At 46.0% G+C, this 18103-nt stretch overlaps 1 protein-coding gene across 2 annotated transcripts in view; it reads left to right on the top strand.

The window, feature by feature from the left end:
- Mthfd1 (methylenetetrahydrofolate dehydrogenase, cyclohydrolase and formyltetrahydrofolate synthetase 1) overlaps positions 1-18103 on the top strand; it is a 65439-nt gene that overhangs the window by 36396 nt on the left and 10940 nt on the right. For both annotated transcript variants that reach the window (XM_052185633.1, XM_052185634.1), the window contains exons 12-22: positions 43-179; positions 2497-2543; positions 3236-3343; positions 3503-3577; positions 7394-7496; positions 10275-10351; positions 11312-11452; positions 13190-13258; positions 13831-13942; positions 14032-14171; positions 15606-15647. In XM_052185633.1, the coding sequence (XP_052041593.1) occupies positions 43-179; positions 2497-2543; positions 3236-3343; positions 3503-3577; positions 7394-7496; positions 10275-10351; positions 11312-11452; positions 13190-13258; positions 13831-13942; positions 14032-14171; positions 15606-15647 (1051 nt within the window). The remainder of the gene's footprint in view (positions 1-42; positions 180-2496; positions 2544-3235; positions 3344-3502; positions 3578-7393; positions 7497-10274; positions 10352-11311; positions 11453-13189; positions 13259-13830; positions 13943-14031; positions 14172-15605; positions 15648-18103) is intronic.

The following is an 18103-nucleotide window of genomic DNA, read 5'->3' as shown; positions in this document are numbered from 1 at the left end:
CGGGTGACATTAATTCGATTGTCTCTTGCTCTCTTCTTGAAGAATTACTCCGACGCCCCTGGGAGAAGGGAAAAGCACAACCACCATCGGGCTGGTGCAAGCCCTCGGCGCCCATCTGCATCAGAATGTGTTTGCGTGTGTGCGACAGCCTTCACAGGGCCCCACCTTTGGGATAAAAGGTACTTGTGACCAGAGGCACCTGCCTTCCCTGCCTTTCCTTTAGTCTTCCCAGACTGATTCTTACCCCAGGGGGCTTTAGCTGGTTTAGATAGCTGGAATATTTGCTTCAGACATTCGTATTGTGGTGTGTTTGAGGAAGGCTCTCGTCGTTATCCCAGGTCTATCATTTGACACACAGATTCTTGGACTGTGTAACATGGAGTTCAAGGGGCTTTTATTTGACCCTGGTGTTCACTCCACTGTCATAGTAGCAGTAAAGGAAACCATAGATGCTGGTCAAGGCTTACACTGATAGTCCGGCCACACAGACGGCTCCCTGTCTGCAGTGAGAAGAGCCTGCCTTCACTCGGGAGTGCTCTGTGCTAGCGACTGTGCTGAGCACCGTGTGGTGTCATTCTCTCCTCCCGTGAGATGTCATAGCAGCAGTGGGACTTAACTGGTAATTTGGTTAAGGCTCCATCACACATTTAGTCAGTCAGTCAGTCAGTCAGTCAGTCAGTCAGTCACTTAGTTGGCTATGACTGAGTGACTTAGTTCAGGCCACAGCCTGTGTTTGGAGGCAGAGGACAGCCTGCTGACGCCATTCTCTGCATCCGCCATGTGGATCGTAGAGATCAGACCCGGCTTGTCAGGCGTGGTAGCGTGTACCTATGCGCTCCTAGCTCTCCCCCGAGCCCCTAGTCCAGGGGTTCTCAACCTCAGGTCACCCTTAGGGTCCCATATCAGATATTTACATTATGATTCATAAATAGCAAAATTAGAGTTTTGAAGTAGCAACAAAAAGAATTTTATGACTGTGGGTCACCGCAACAAGAAGGACTGTATTAAAGGGTCCCACATTAGGAAGGTTGAGAACCAATTATAACTCAGACCACAGTGACTCTGGCCCCATGTCTATTTTAGCCTCTACACACAACACTTCTGAATGGGTGAGGACACTGGATCGCCATATTTAAGCTCCTAGTTTCGGTCACTAGGCTTCTGTGGTGATGCTCTTTTCTTTCCTTCATGTTATTCTCTTTATGTGTTTATTTTGCATACATCGGTTGAGATTGAATTAAGGCCATCACATGTGCTAGGCACACTCAGAACCGAGCCACACACTCAAAACGTGCTTCTGCGTTTGTCTTAGCTTCCGCTGCGCATCTTCAGGGTAATGTGGTGCTGTGCTGCACAATGGCACCTTTACACACGTGTGCATTGCACACCCCAACCCCCCACACCTTCCCTCCCTCCTTTTCCCTCCCCTTCCCATTGCACCTCTTTGTTTTCTTAGACGTCTTTGCTTCTACTTTCAAAACATACTCTTTTAATTGAAACTGTTTTTATTAATTATGATACGTTCTTAGAGGCGCTCCTTTCATTTGCTAGCTGACAAGATATCGTGTTCCACTTGTACTTGTTCCAGTAATTAATGGAAATATTCTCAGCAGGCATCTCTCCCCCCCCCCCCCCACCCAGGTCTGCCTCGCTTTTGTTTGTTAGCTTCCTTTTGTCTTTGAGACAAGGTCTTCCTAGGTAGTTCAGGCTGCCCTGGAATGAATGCACTGTGTAGCCCAGGTTGACCTGTTTGCCAGCTTCCTGCCTCCCGAGTGCTGGAATTATGTGTATGTGCCACCGCCGCCCCCCACCCCCGCCCCGCCTTCGAGCTTGTAAGAACCCTCCTTTGATTCCAGGAGCCTTGTGCCTTATTCCCATTCAAGAACCCGTTGCTCCCTTTCCTCGTATTGAATTTTCCTCCTTGCATTGTCTTCCTCACAAAAATGAGACCCGTTCTTTCACACTGGCGTTTATCTTAACCGATGCTATGCCACCCTGACATCCTGACTGGCCTTTTGTTGACCACTTGGGCCCCAGAAGCTTCGAGGTTCAGCTGCTTTCTGATCGCAATCTTCTGTTCTAGAAGAGTTGGTATCTCTGTTTGGTGTGTACCTTCAAGACTCCTTTTCTGGAAGCTAGAGTAGCTTTGAGTAGGGAATTACACGGGCCTTTATGTAGCTGTCACTGGGTTCTTAACATGTTAGGAGTCACAGGAAACCTGCCTCTAAAGATAATGAGTAGGTGCGCGCGCGTGTGTGTGCACGGCCCTGTCATTTGCACTCCGATTTCAATTGAGAGCCTATTCAGTGTGAGCATGATCGAGTGTTTCAGTAAGGTAAAGGAAATTAGAAAACACCTTCTCGCATCTGTCCAAGTGACTGGAGAGAATAAACAAACAATTTGCTTAATAGTTATGAAAATGGGTTTGTTGGTCTTTGGATTCCAATTCACAGAGAAGCAAATTAACCAGAGTCCCCGCTGTTGCTCTGTCCCTAGGTGGCGCTGCAGGAGGTGGCTATTCCCAGGTCATTCCTATGGAAGAGGTAAAGCAGCCCAGGCCAGGGTCTGACTCACCCCTACCCTGTATGATAGATTTGCCTTTCCAGAGATGAGATTTTTTTTTTTAAGAGTAATTAGTGAGCACTCTACTTGTTTCTTAGCAGGAGCAATATATTAAACAACAACAACAAATCTCTCTATTTGTAGACGTGAGACAACAGCTTGAACTCGGGCTCTACCTTTCAATAGGGATAATCCTTTTGAGCAAGCAGACACATGCCACATGGTCTCCAGAAGCATCAGGGGCCTGGGGATTCAGGAGCGGTGTGGGAACCCAGAGGGGAACAGCCGTCTATGCTCCTAGACTGTGCAGCCTCTGACCTTGGCGGGAGGTGGGGGTGGGTGAGGGATACTCTGCTCTCTGCACACCCAGATGGAGAACTGCTAAGTCCTTCACTGGGCATTGTTTCGAGAGCCAGATAGCTGGGCATTGGTTTTTCTTCCGTATCACTGTGTAGTTCAGGCCGGCCTTGAACTGGTGGCAGTCAACTCTGTCAGCCTCCTAAAGGCGTCAAGCATTTGCTTGTCATATAGAAGCCCACTTGTGTGCCTGTCGACAAGCAACACTTCATTTCCGCCAGCGTCCACCCGTGTTAGTGCAGAGACTATTGGTTGTGGGAGGCTGCAGGTTGGAAGGTGGAGCTGCTAGACTGCTATGGCTTCTGCTCTGTTACAGTTTAATCTCCACCTCACTGGTGACATCCACGCCATCACCGCTGCTAATAACCTCGTGGCTGCTGCCATTGATGCTCGAATATTTCATGAGCTGACCCAGACAGACAAGGTAGGATGCAGAGGGTGTGTGTGTGTGTGTGTGTGTGTGTGTGTGTGTGTGTGTGTGTGTAAGGGGGAAGTACCTGAATTAGTGTGGGTCCCTTGGGTGCTGATGCCGGTGCCATGACAGTAGGACCCCCTCATCTCAAGCTCTTTTCTTCTCTTTAAGGCTCTCTTTAACCGTCTGGTGCCTTCAGTAAATGGAGTAAGAAAGTTCTCTGACATCCAAATCCGCAGGTTGCGGGTAAGCTTTTGCCTAATTGATAGATGACACCATAAGAAATTTCATTAAAGATAACAAGGATTGAAAGCGGGGGTTTCTCTCATTTCTTTATAAATTATAGTGGTTGATAGATTGTATAGTAAATAGAGTAACAGTCCTCAGCTAGGAAGAGAGGGGGCAGAAGCTTTTTAATGTGAAGATTGAGGATGCCCTTGTGGAGACGCACAGCTTCTGGAGTTTGAATCCCTGCTCTCCCAGCCCTGCCTGGGATCTTGGGAACATGTTCTTTGTTCTTTGTGAGCCACCTCTTGGTTCAGTCTCCTATGAAACGAGCTTGGTAATGCTTGCCCTGAATAGATAACGGACTCTCAGAGTACTAGTGACTTCTGTGTTTCATTTGCATTTCTATTATTATATATATCATATAAAAGTACTATATATATAAAAATATATATCATATAAAAGTACTATATATATAAATATATATCATATAAAAGTACTCATGTAAAAGTATTTATGTGTATTAAATGCAGGCACGTGTGGGTCACAGTACTGTATAGAGATTAGAGGACAGCTTTTGGGAGTCAGTCCTTCATTTCTGATTTGTTGTAGCAGGGTTGCTCTGGTTTCTGCTGCTATGTACAATATCATTCCCTAGTCTCTTTCCGTCTTGCGTAGGAGGGCTTGGTTTATAGACGTGCACACCACATCTGGCTTTACCTAGGTTTGAGGAATTGAACTCAGGCCATTGGGCTTTTGAATGAAGCAAGAGCATTTACATTCTGAATAATCTGCCCAAACCTATATAGTCAGCAAGCACATGTTTTTACCACATACCCTAATAATTCCTGTCTTCAATCTTTTTACATGAAAAATGAAAATTGGCATTCACACAAAAACTTGTGCATACATGTTTTAATGACTCTATTAATAATCTCCCCAAAGTGAGAAAAATCTAAAGTGTTCTTCAATGGATGAATGGTTAAACAAATTGCAGTACATCTGTGCAATAAAAAGAAATGAGCCGCTGACAGGCACGGCAACTTGGTTGACTCTCAGAGGCATTGTGTCTAATAAAAGAATCCAATATCCAAAGGTCATAGGCTGTGCTTCCGTTCATGTGGTATCTTCAGTGAGACAGAACCTCAGACTAGCCTATGCCAAGAGTCATGAGGCAAGGGATGGTGTAACTCTAAAGGAATAGCACAGGGATACTCATGTGTAATTCTGTTGGAATAGGGAAATAGTTTATATGTGTGTATAGATGCACATATAAGCACTCGCTGAATGGTGTATCAATAGTTCTGTTAATTCTTCACACCCTATCTTTTCCTGTGGTAGTCAGGAGTACACCCAGGCTCTCATGTTTACTAAGCTCCTGCTGAGCTACATCCCCAAACCCTGAAGCTTTGTGGGATTTTGTTTAGTTGGTTTTGATATTTATTTAGTGTGTGTGTGTGTTCTGTGTGCATGTGTGCACCTTATGCCCTCAGAGTCAAGAAAAGAGCACCCGCTCCCCTGGAACTGGCGTGACCGACATTCGTGAGCTGCCACGTGGGTGCTGGGTCCTGGGTGGGTGCTGGGTCCTGGGTGGGTCCTAGGTCCTGGGTCCTGTGTAAGAACAGCAAGAGTTTGTAACCCCCAAGCATCTCTCCGGCCCTGAGCAACTCTGTGTGGCTGCTGCAAGAGTAACCATGGCGGTTTCTTTACAGATATGTTGTTTACATGTTGCTCTACTTACGACTCGGTTGCTAATTTTTGTATCTGGGTTTTTGTCTGTGGCCCTTGTTGCCCACCGAGAACACACTAGCTAGCCTCCAAGCAGTTTGATATTTCTTAGCTTGTCTTTTTACGCCTCCCCTGAAACCTGTGCTCTGGGTACATCAAGTGTTACTCCATCACGACAAAGCCATATTCTGTGGTGTGCTGGGTCACCATGGGAGGAGCAGATGACCTGTTACCGTACCTTTCATAAAGGGACCTCTTCTTGTCAGCAGGGAAAGGGGCGGTTCACTCAAAGAAATTAGATCAAGAGATGCCTCTGGGTGCTGCAGTTCCCTTTATGGGGATCAGACTAGAGCCTGGGCTGTTGTCCCTCTCTCCCTGGCACTCTCCTGCTTACTTATTGCTTTGGGGGAGGGGGTTTGGGGGGGTAGAGAAAGAGGAGGTGGGGGGGTTGGTCTGTGTATTTGAGATGGAGTCTCACTGTATAGCTGCAAAGTCACAGAGCCACCTGCCTGTGCCACCAAGTCCAGGTACAGAGGGTTTTCATAGTCTGCCCAGAGGGCTCTGTCAGAGCGGGTTACTACACTCTTCCTGTTGCTATGATTAAAAAAAAAAATACCTAGGCAAAAGCAATTGAAGAGAGAGGGCTCGATTTTGGCTCGCCGTAGGAAATTACAGCCCATCATGGTGGAGGCAGCCCAGTGGGTGGAGCATAAGGCAACTGGTCACATTGTATCCTCAGTGGAGAAGCAGAGAGAATGTCTGCTCTGATCACTTGTTCATTTTTTTATACAATGCAGAGTCACAACTCAGAGCATGCAGTGGGTGTGTGGTCTTTTCACCTTCAAAGACCTAATCATGATAGATTCCCCATGGGCATCCCAGGGACTTATCTTCCAGGTGGTTCTAGACCTCATCAAATTGACAGTTGGTCACCTCCAACACTGGTTTGTTGGCAGGGTGACAGGGCGGTTTGTGGGTTTCTTTGAACAGTGTCAAGTTCTAGGCTCATGGGGCACCTGAGGTCTGCATGTTCTCATGCAGTGGTGGTGCACACCTTTGATCTCAGCTCTCCGCAGGCAGATCTCTGAGTGGAAGGCCAGCCTGGTCTACAACTCTGTCTCAAAGGGAAGGGGAGGGGAGAGGAAGGGAGAGGAGGGGAGAGAAAAGAAAAAGAAAAAAGGGTCTTGTTGGGGCACTTAATTCATGTCTGCCAAAAATGAAAAGGGGGCTGTTTGATAAGTATTTTCCATTTCAAGAAGTGACACTTATAGACACTAAATAAAATTTAAAAGTACTTCTGTAAGGAGAAAAATAAAAACCGTTTTTGTGCCTTTTTAGAACAGTAAGAAGCCAGTGAAAGCATTGTGCCATAGAAGAGCATGTAAAAGAGTTTAAATTGATTTTCTTTTTCATTGATTGCTTCTCAACTTTGCCTTTCCTAAAATTTGACTTCAGTTGGGTTTCTTGGGTTTCTCAGTCTGGTTTTAAAAGCTGTGCATATTGCTTTTCATTTCAGTATATTTAATGAATTCAGAAATGCATTGTGATAATTCTTGGTTGGGGCTGGTTTTGGCTGGATTGAGGGAGGTCTCTGGAGGTCGGTTACAGAGGCAGACATCCCAAATGGGAGCAGGAAACAACCTCCAGGCTTAGTCAGGGGGTCGGGTCACAGTTTTCCCTTCTGGATTTATGCTGTTGGCATTCCAAAGACATGCCACAGGCTGCGTTCATTCATACTCCTTATTTCCTTATATCAAGATAAAGGTCAATTTAAGAAAGTATGCTTCTCTTTTTGTCTTTTTGGGGGTGGGGTGAAGGATTATATTAGTTTACAGTTCAAAGTAGGGAAGATGAACAGCAGGGGCTTTGAAGCATCTGTTTACATCACATCTATAATCAGGAAACAGGAATGGATGGGTGGGTGGGTGGATAGATGGATGCTCTTACTTTTGTTTTGTTTTGTTGAGATAGGGTCTGGCTATGTAGCCCTGGCTATCTTGGAATACGCTGTATAGACCAAACTGCCTCAAACTCAAGAGATCTGTCTTCCTCTGCCTCCCGAGTGCTGGCTCTTGTCTTATTTTATGGTTTAATTTCCTTTCTTTCCAGAGGCTAGGCATTGAGAAGACTGACCCTACCACGCTGACAGATGACGAGATAAACAGATTTGCAAGACTGGATATTGATCCAGAAACCATAACATGGCAGAGAGGTATGCCCCCAACACAGGCTGCCCGCCCCTGTACTTTGGTAACTCCACATCTCTCCCACCTCCAGGATGCCCCTGCGCCAGGATGCCCCTGCGCCAGGATGCCCCTGCGCCAGGATGCCCCTGCGCCAGGATGCTTGTCCAGAATGGTCATAGCCTTCGCTTTGCTTGTCAGCTTTAGCTGCATTGAAGATGTCCCTTTGTGGAGTGGGTTGAATGTCTGTTCAGTGTTGATTGAAATGACGATTTCAAGGAAGTTCATGCATAAACCAAAAATAACATTTCTTAAGTTTCAATTTTATGCAGAAAGTTTGGGTGTCATGAAGTGGGAGAATGATGTCTAATCACTTGAATCATGTGTGCTTTTTATTCTGAGAACTCTCTGGCACTGGTGACTTGATTTTTCATATCTATCTATCCTACTAATCATCTCTCATTTTATTATCTCCTGTAACACATTCTCCAGCCTTCTATTTGCCTGACTTCATGGCCAGACTTTTTCTTCTTCTTCTCTGTATACAATTAGCATAGCTTCTGTCCATCTCCAGCAGAGAAGAAATGTCCATCAGGCCACGCAGAATGCACCAGGTCAACTTACCAACTTTATTCTTGTTTTGTTGGCACAGTGACTGTTACTGTCCAGTTTGTGTGGAGTTTTTGGTGTTTGTTTTGATCGTGTAGCCCAGGCTGGTTTTGGATATGAGTACCTTCATCTATTTCTATTTAACATGTATATATACTGTCTACAGAAACCAGAAGAGGGCATCAGATATCCTGTAACTGAAATTAGACAATTGTGAGCTGCCGTGTGGGTGCTGGGACTCAAACCTGGGTTCTCTGGAAGAGCAGCCAGTACTATTAACCATTGAGCCATCTCTCCAAGCCCCATTTTAATTTCTTAAATATATTTATTGTGTGTATGTGTGTTTTCCTGCACACATGCGTGGACACCATGTCCAAGCCTGGTGCCCAAGGAGACTGTGAGAGCATGAGATCCCCTGGAACTGGAGTTGCTATGAATGGTTGTGAGCTCCCGTGTGGCTGCTAGAAACTGAACCCCTGCTCTTTTGCAAGTGCAGTAAGTGCTCTCAACCACGGAGCCATGTCCCCACTCCAGCACCTGCCCCCCCCCCAGCAGTATTTTTAGAAGAAGGAAGCTCACCATCTGTTCTGAGGATTTGATATATTGTTTAATCTTTTCCCTTCAGCATGTATAGGTGTGTGTTTGGGGTTCAGGCATCGAGTGTGTCTTACTATGTAGCCTATACTGACCTTGAGCGCTTGATTCTCAGCCTTGTGTGAAGTACCACATCTGGCTGCTTTTCCTTTCCTGATGTTTGTTGGTTTGCTACAAAAGAAGCAATAAGGGAAGAGCCTGTTGGAGCCTTACATAAGCTCCGTGTGCACCAGCCTCCCTGAGCCTTCATGTGGTAACCAGCTTGGAAACGCATTGTTTTATACCACCAACTATATAATAGTTAGTTATATATAATAATAGTTATATATAGTAATAATAAGTGACAGTGATTTTTTTTATAGGTCTTCAACTTCGCTTCTATTCCTCAGTGCAGTGGAGGGGGGGGGGTCAGTTTTTCCAGATGGGACTGAAAGTTACCTCCCTTCAATCGCTTGTCTTTGCTGATGACCATACCCCTCCTGAGGCTCTCTGTCTCCTTAGCATTCCAAGGGCTCTGGGAGCCTGGTTCTGTGAACCCATGGCAAAATGAGACGTCTTTTTGGATTCTATACTTAGGACAGTAGGAGTCCACTAAACAATCAGAGGTAATGAGTTCTGGGAAGTGAGGTCAACGGTGAGGGGTAGCAAGTCCCAGGCAGTGAGGTTTGGGTCTGCTGGTGGCTGATCTGTCCAGGTTAGCTGAGGTTATACAAGTGGGTATGTAATCTCTCATCCCCAGAGAATGTGCTAAGGAGGCCGGGCCTGAGGCCTGGAGTGCTTCGCAGGCATTTGCACTTGGTCTGAGTTGACAGCTCTTATGTGAGTCACCCACAGAACTATACACACCTCAACTGGGTTGCTCTGTCTTTCTCTGCTACTAAAGAGTGCGCTTTGAAGTCCAGATTTCATCATTGTTTGAATTCTTTAGAAGGAACGAAGCTTAACCACTCCACATTCCTTTTGCTTTAAGCACCATCCCTCTGCAGTGCTGGCTTGTGGCCATGTCTCTTACCCTGTGTTCTAGCTTTGAGGCCATTTTGAAATCAAGTATTGATAAACTATCGTTAGGCTAGATTTGTTGTTTTAAAACTCTATTGCTAAAGTGGATGTGGTAATGCACACCTTCAATCTCAGCATACACAAAGCAGAGGCAGGGGGATCTCTGTAAGTTTGAGGCCAGTATGGTCTACATATTAAGCCCTTGTCTCTGAAACAACAACACGCACACGCACACATGAACACTCACGGGCACGCACAACATGAACGCTCATGGGCATGCACACATACTAAACTCTGCTCTGCCCTTTAGCTTTATGGTCCCTGTGTCTTTGTCTTTATGGGATTATTTGTTTACTGTTGAGATAGGGTCATGCTCCCTAGCCTAGGAAAGCCTTAAACTTGCTATTCTCCTGCCTCGGCTCTCGGAGTACTGGTGTTCCAGGTGTATGCTCCCTAGTGTTTCTTCCTCCCTCCTCCCATCCTCCCTCCCCCCCTCCCTCCCTCCTCCCTCCCTCCACTAGACTGCCCCGTCACTCAACTGTAACCCCATGCCTTTACGTGTACCTTTCTTAAGCACCGTCCCTGCCCTCCCTTTTCCACCGTAGTGTTGGACACCAACGACAGATTCCTGAGGAAGATCACAATTGGACAGTCTCCAACAGAGAAAGGCCACACACGCACGGTAACTGTTCCTCTCCAGTAATTGCTCCATGGGAACTCGCTCTCTCTGCCTCCACCCTCCTCCGTCGCCCCCCTCCGACCACACCGGCAGGTGTTGTTCTGCCTTCTCCCTTTTAAAATGGAAGTGAGTGGGTGCGGCGCGGAGCGCTCCTGACAGCTTGTGCAATAAATCCATGTGTCACCTGTGTGGTTTCCCCCCAGCATTCTTTCCTGGAGGTGGAGAACCCCATGTGAATATCCTTGCATATAAATTAATTAAACTTGTTTCTCTTCTGTGACCATTTGACTATATATGTCCTCAGTGTACGAGTACCTGTTTTGTCCCCTTTGTGGTAAGGAAACTAACCAGCATTCCAAGTTGCTTTCACAGGGATAAAATTATAGCTCACTGGTCATGCTACAGCTTTTTACTTTTAACTGGTCTCAAACTTATTATTACAGCTGAGGATGATTTTGAACTCTGCTCCTCTGTGAGCTGGGATTGTAAGCATGTACTACCACACCTGTTTTAGTAGGTGCTGAGGATCAGGTGCCCAGGGCTTTGTGTGTGCTGGGCAGGTGCTCTGCCCAGTGCTACAACCTCTAGAACACCGACTTTTAAATGATTTTTCAGGCTGGACAGATGGCTCAGTGGTTAAGAGCACTGACTGCTCTTCCAGAGGTCCTGAGTTCAAATCCCAGCAACCACATGGTAGCTCACAAGCATCTGTAATGAGATCTGATGCCCTCTTCTGGAGTGTCTGAGGACAGCTACAGTGTACTCATATATAATAAATAGATAAATCTTTTTAAAAAGTGATTATTCAAGACCTTTGAACAATTACGAATTTCTCGACTGTTGGAAGATTACTTAGTTATTTCTACTCCGTCTTTGTTAGCTATTTGTCTAAGCAAAAAGAGATGCCTCTGATATTCGTCCTTCTGGTTTGACACAAAGGGTCTTTTATCTCTTTGCCCACAGGCCCAGTTTGATATCTCTGTGGCCAGTGAAATCATGGCAGTCCTGGCTCTCACTAGTTCTCTGGAAGACATGAGAGAGAGACTGGGCAAAATGGTGGTGGCGTCCAGTAAGAAAGGCGAGCCTATCAGTTGCGAAGACCTGGTGAGTGACAGGCAGTGTCTAGCATCCCTGGGTCTTAAGTGATTGTTAAAAGCAGAGATTATGTTCTACTCAAAATGTTGCAATTAACTCATTGACTGATTTTGCTCATTGCAAAGATTATGAAATTTATATTCTTTAAAAGTTCTTCGTAGTAAATGATGGTAGTGGTGTTGGGCTCTTGTAACGGGCCACAAGTGCCAGGTGACTTGAATGATACCTTCTTCCTGAGCAAGTATCTTCCTGAGCAAGCCCTGACTACAGTCTGTATGAACAGCTAGAGTCCAAGTGTTTGCTGTCATCCTCGGTGCCTTCCCATGGCACTTGGTTTGGAAGGACTCATTGGCCACTTTGGCCAATAGTCTTCTACCTGAGTCTCTCTCTTTTTGTTTGTTTGGTGTTTTGTTGTGTCTTTAGACAGGGTCTCTTTATGTATGTCTGGCTATTCTGGAACACTATGTATGTATGTATGTATGTATGTATGGATGGATGGATGGATGGATGGCTATGTATACTAGGCTACAGAGTTCCACCTGCCTCTGCCTCCCAAGTACTGAGATTAAAAGTGTCTGCCACTATGCCCATGTAGCCCTGGCTATTCCCAGATCAACAGCAATCCTAGTTTAGCTCCACCCTACCCCACCCTGCTCCACCCTGAGTCCTTGGATTATAATAATGGCTCTCAACCTTCCTAATGCTGCAACTCTTTGATATAGTTGCTTTCATTGTAGTGACCCCAAACCATAAAATTATTTTTGTTGTTACTATATAACTGTAATTTTGTTACTTTTGGTCTTTTTGTTATTTTGTCTTTTTTTTTTTTTTTTTTTTTTTTAACAGGGCTGAGGACCGAACCCAGGGCCTTGCGCTTGCTAGGCAAGCGCTCTACCACTGAGCTAAATCCCCAACCCCAATTTTGTTACTTTTATGAATCATAATATATTTTTTAGAGATTGAGGTTTGCCAAGGGCTCATAACATTCAGGTAGAGAAGATCATAAGTGTCAATCACCACACCTGCTTTAGATCAAAGATGTAACGGACTATTTGTATCCACACACCAGTATAGCTGACACGATGGCAGACAAATTTAGAAAAGGCGAGGAAAATATGAACTTTGTTTTCACAGTTAATATGTGTTTTAAATTTTAACACCCAGTCCTTAAATTTAGACCCACATTAATGTTGAATATAAATGAGCGCTGTTGCTCAGTTTTGCTCGTGTTTGCCGCCGGCTTTGTTCAGCGATGATTAAATGCCTTTAAAAGCGGGAGCTGGACTTGGGAGTTGAAATTAGACTTCTGGCTAGTTTTCTGGCTTCCACTTTGGGAAACATACATGGATTTTGATTTATGTACCATTTCTGCTCAGATACCAAAGTTATAAATAACTCCTTGCTGTTGGAAGGACCGTATCTACTCTAAACTGGTCTAAATGGATTCCCCACGGCAGCGGCAGCAGAGCGTGATTGAGGTGCTTGTTTCCAGCGCCACATGCTTCCTCAGAAAATTGTATGCGAAAGCCGTTTCCATTCTGCTTCCTCTCCCTGCTAAGATAACTGGTGGCTTCCTAGCACAGCCAGGAAAAATAAGAAATGAAAGATGAATGGCTGAGATTGGGTATAAGCACTAATTGCTCCAAGGTGGTTAAAATGAATGAGAAGCCCCGAGTGCTCAATTTTGGTTTCAGGAGATTGGATTTCTGCTAGCACAAGTTGATGCGCCTCGGGTTTGTCTTACAGGGCGTGAGTGGGGCGCTGACGGTGCTGATGAAGGATGCGATCAAGCCCAATCTCATGCAGACCTTGGAGGTGAGCTGGGTGACTCCTGGGTCCGGAATTTACTTCCTCTGTTCAGAGCCAAGAGATTATAACGCAGCCTTTCCTTGCAGAATCAGACAGCTTTTTTGAAAGATTCTCCAAAGCCACTTTGTTGTGGGAGCATTGTGTGTGCCCAGCACGCATCTAGAAGTGAGAGGACAACTCCGTGGAGTCAGTTTTCTACTGGCACTTTTACTTGGGCTTTGGGATTTGAACTCAGTTCTCTAAGCTTGCAAGGCAATCTCCTTTATCCAGTGAGCCATCTTGCCATGCCATCAAAAGCTTTTCTACTGCCCATCTCTTTCCTTACTTTCCTTACTGTAGCTGGGGTGAGAGGGTGTTGTTGAAATACAATAGATGCCTTGGGGCTGGAGGCATAGGTCAGCACCAGAGCATTTACCTGGGATGCAAAAGGCCCTGTATTTTCCTTTTCCTTCCAGAAGTCTTTTTGTTATTGTTGTTGTTCTTTCAAATTCCAGCTAAATCCTAGCCCTTTGGCTCGTGTGATCCCATTGTGAAGCCAGGTTGGCATTTGCTCATGACGCCATGGTCTCTCTCCACAGGGCACACCAGTGTTTGTCCACGCTGGGCCTTTCGCCAACATTGCACATGGGAATTCCTCCATCATTGCAGACAGGATTGCACTCAAGCTGGTTGGCCCTGAGGGCTTTGTAGGTGAGTTCTCACGCATCCTCGGTGGGTGGCTGTGTGTTTATTTCACAAAGTGGCCGTGGTGACCTTACAGTTGCTCCTCTTCTTTGCAGTGACAGAAGCAGGATTCGGAGCAGACATAGGAATGGAAAAGTTCTTCAACATCAAGTGCCGGTATTCTGGCCTCCAGCCACACGTGGTGGTTCTGGTCGCCACTGTCAGGGCTCTTAAGATGCACGGGGGTGGCCCCACGGTGAGGACCAAGGACTGGGAGAATGGCTGTTAGGAACATTCCAGGTGCTTGAAGGAAACTTCATGGCTTGCCTCAGGGTTGGCCTGCATTCCACTGCTCTTATCTATCCTCGTGCTGGGTAGGGTGCCAGAAGCCAGGCCACGTCACCCTGAGGGACAGATCCCTTTGTGACATTTTGAGAAGACCCAAACTGTCTTTATGACTGCCTATCCAACCCCCTCTAAGGGCTTGTGCTTGGCCCTACTGATATTTAAAAAAAAAAAAAAAAACAAAGTTATTTATAAATCCAAATCCAATTTTTCTTCTTAATATTAATGCTGGCAGCCAGCCGGCCAGGCACTGAGCTGAAGCAGAAGTCAGCTCGTGAGGAGCAATCCTGGCTGACAGGGCTCTGAGAGCCTGCAGGAAGTTGACGTGGCTGCCAGAGGCCGTGAAGAATGACAGTCCCTCTGGCTGGTGCAGGCAGCCAGATCAGCTCCAGCCAGCTCATGGTGTATTCTCCTGAACTCCTGTTGCTTAGAAATTGCACTTATAGTATCTTTCTATCTCTTCTCTTTTTTGTTTGTGTGTTTGCTTGCCTTTTGAGGCAGTGTTTCTCTGTGTATCCCTGGCTGTCCCAGAACTCACTATATAGACCAGGCTGGCCTCACTTACACCCTCCTCCTCCTGCTTCTGCCTCCTGGGTACTGGGATTAAATGTAGTAGCACACCTGGCTTTGCATCTTCTCTTCAGATTAGCATGTAAAGTTGCGTGTACTGTTCATTCTAGTATTACATTTCTGTTCCTTAGGCATTGGTATTGTATCTAAGGGAGCAAGACCTCACTTGTCTACAGAACAGAGTCTATTTCTTGGTGCAGTGGCATGCATGTATTCTTATATAGCAATTCACAAGTGTTTTGGATCTTTGTAGTGATTCTCCTGCTTCCGTCTTCTGGGTGCTAGGGGGTCCAGGCACACACTGGTTCCTGTTTTCCCATCTTCATTGTTCCACCATCACAGCTCACCCCCGACCCTCCTGCCAAGGCCTGAGCAGCCGCACTCCTTACAAGCCTGGCTTTACACATCAGCAGTGACTTTCAGGGCTGATGGCTGTCTTTCCCCCCCACACCCACCCTTACTTCCATTCCACTGGTGTGTGCTTCGTTCTCTGGGGTCAGTGTTCTGCCACAAGCATATTTCTGTCCACCTTGGCCTTCATCCATCTCTGGCTCCCCCCACCCCAACCCACCCCCATCTCACCTCACAAAGCACCACCTGACTGATCACGGCATTATGGTCTCATGCTCCAAGTCCGTTGGGCAGGACACAGCTTCACACTGCTGCCGTTTACTCTCAGGAGCGTGCAGCCACTGGCCTGTCACAGTGCACTAAGCGCCACTTGAGCCCCAACAGTAAGTAGGAAACACACCTGACTCTCTTTCCTTCCTTCTAGGTCACCGCTGGACTGCCTCTCCCGAAGGCTTACACAGAAGAGGTAACTACAATTATTTCTGATCAGTTGTCCTAGGAAACCACACCCTAAATCAGCATGTCTTAATCTAGAAGACAGGTGGGGGGGGGGGTGGGCAGATCCTTGAGGTGCTGGAGGACAAAGCCTGCTGTGCACTGGAAGTCACATTAAGGAGGTAGCAGAGAGTAAATTTGGGTGACGGACAATAACAGAAAGCCCTTGCCCTAGACCAGTCATGGGCAATACAGCCAGGGAACAAGGCTGTATCTAGAAGCTTTCTGTTGTGATTTGTTAGAGATGGGGGTCTTATTAAGTAATCTTAACTACTTGAATTTCAGTGCTAGGATTAGCGCTGTGCACCCCGTATCTAGCTAGAGAGTCATTATCCATTGTTACAACTACTTCCCTCCCTTCCCAGTGTTCCTGGCAGCTGATAGGTAGAAGACAGAGATGGTTGTTAAACAGCTGGGGTGTGCAAGGCATCCCCACTCAGTAATAAAAATGACAGTAGTGCTGGAGTTAGGAAGCCCTGCCCTCTGGACTGTCGCGAAGAAGTCCTATGTACCATTTAAATCAAGCAAGAAGAGAGCTTTAGAAATAACCTTTGTCTCTACAAACCCAAACCCAAATTAAAGACCTGAGCCGGAGCCAGGAAATGCCTGGTTGAGTTTTCAGGCACGTCTTCTGGAAATGGGTTTGCTCTATTGGGCAGGAGCTCAAAGAACCGTTCTGAGTTCTTTTATTTTTTTCCTTCTTCATACTGATATCATTTACCATCAAAGAGCCGTCCCTAGAGCCCCGGTGAGTGATTACATAACCGATGGGCCCTTGGATAAGATGCAGGGTCAGCTGCTGTCACCGTTGATTCCATTTCTCTGCCCTTTTGGGGGCTCTTACATTACCAGGCAGTGCAGGGTCAGTACACAGCCCCCAGATGAAGTCTGCAAAATTGACTGGAAAAAAAGATGGTTAGTGCCTTGAGTCTGCCTGTCTCCTGAGCTGTGATTTGCCTTTTATGGTCATCTGTGTGATTCAGGCGTAGGAGGGGAATTCTCAGCTCTGGCCCTCCTGCTACCCCACAGCCTTTCCTGTGTCTAATTACAGTGACTGCCCCGAACTGGCCCAGCTGGTGTCTTCATTTAGGAAATTCCGCTTATTTAAAACCGTTCTCAGTCGGTCTTATATATTAATTGTTTTTTATGTGACTAGAGATAAGAACAAGAGTGTGCTTTAGACCATCAGATTACAGTTAAAGGGAATCACAAGGTGCTTGTTTTCTGCTGATAACCTTCCTGCTGTTCCCTGTGTTTTAGGCATCTAAACACTAAGTCATAGTGCTAGGTTTTCCTCATGATCCAGTATGTTTCTATGAAGACAACCATGTTTTTATTATTTATCGGTTTTCCTTGAGACACAGTCTCACTTTAAAGCTCTGACTAATCTGGAACTCACTCTGTAGCCCAGGCTGTCCTTGGACTTACAGGTGTATACCCTGGCCTCTTCTTCCTGAGTGCTGGGGTTAACAGTGGTGCCACTACACCTAACCATTTTTTTTTTATTTTGATTTAGTGCTGGGATCAGACCAGCACTAGATGGGTCTCATGCATGCTACCCTAAAACCTTAGCATTTTAAATGATAGGCCCTTTCTTTACAAAAAGAAAATTAGACAGTATAAGAATATTTTTTAAAATGGGTTTCCTTTAACAGTACTTATTCTCTTGACTGGGGAAATAGCTTAGTCAGTAGTATGATTGTTAAGCACACAGGAAGCTTTGGGTTAATCCCAACTGCTGCACAAGGCCATCGCTAGGGCACTAGTGTCAGTGTCAGCACACTTGGAAAGTGGAAGGAATGGAATCTAAACCCTTGACTATAGAGCAGGACTGGGCAACACGAGACCCTATACCCACCCATCCATCCATCTATAGACAGACAGTTAAATTGGGGGGAGCATCCTTGTGGACGAGAGGACTAGTCCCTGCAATCTGACCTTTGATCTCCACACTCAAACCATGGTACAAGCAACAGTGGGGGACACACACAAATAAATGCAACTTGAAAATAACAAATAGCCACGCTTGGTGGCACATGCCTTTAATCCAAGCACTTGGGAGGCAGATGTCTGTGAGTTCAAGGCCAGCCTGACCTACATAGTGAGTTTCAGGACAGCCAGACCTACATGGTAAAAAAACAAAAAACAAAAGGAAAAAAAAATCTCTAAGGTATGTTTTAAGACAAGAATGGTGGCATACTCCTATAATCCCCATATTTAAGAGGATGAGTCAGGAGGATCACAAGAGCCCAGAAAATACAGTAAAATCCTGTCAGGAAATACGTAAGCAGTGGTGTGGAGCAATGGCTCAGTAGTTAAGAATGCTGGCTTCTCATCAGAGGACCTGGGTTCAATTCCAAGTCCCCACATAATGGGTCACAGCCATCTGTAACTCCAGTCCCAGAGAGGATCCAACCCCTTCCTCTG

Source organism: Apodemus sylvaticus, chromosome 6 (genome assembly GCF_947179515.1).
Source record: "Apodemus sylvaticus chromosome 6, mApoSyl1.1, whole genome shotgun sequence".
Taxonomy (NCBI): domain Eukaryota; kingdom Metazoa; phylum Chordata; class Mammalia; order Rodentia; family Muridae; genus Apodemus; species Apodemus sylvaticus.
The sequence above is the reverse complement of the archived record's forward strand: the minus strand, read 5'-3'. Positions and strand labels throughout refer to the sequence as shown.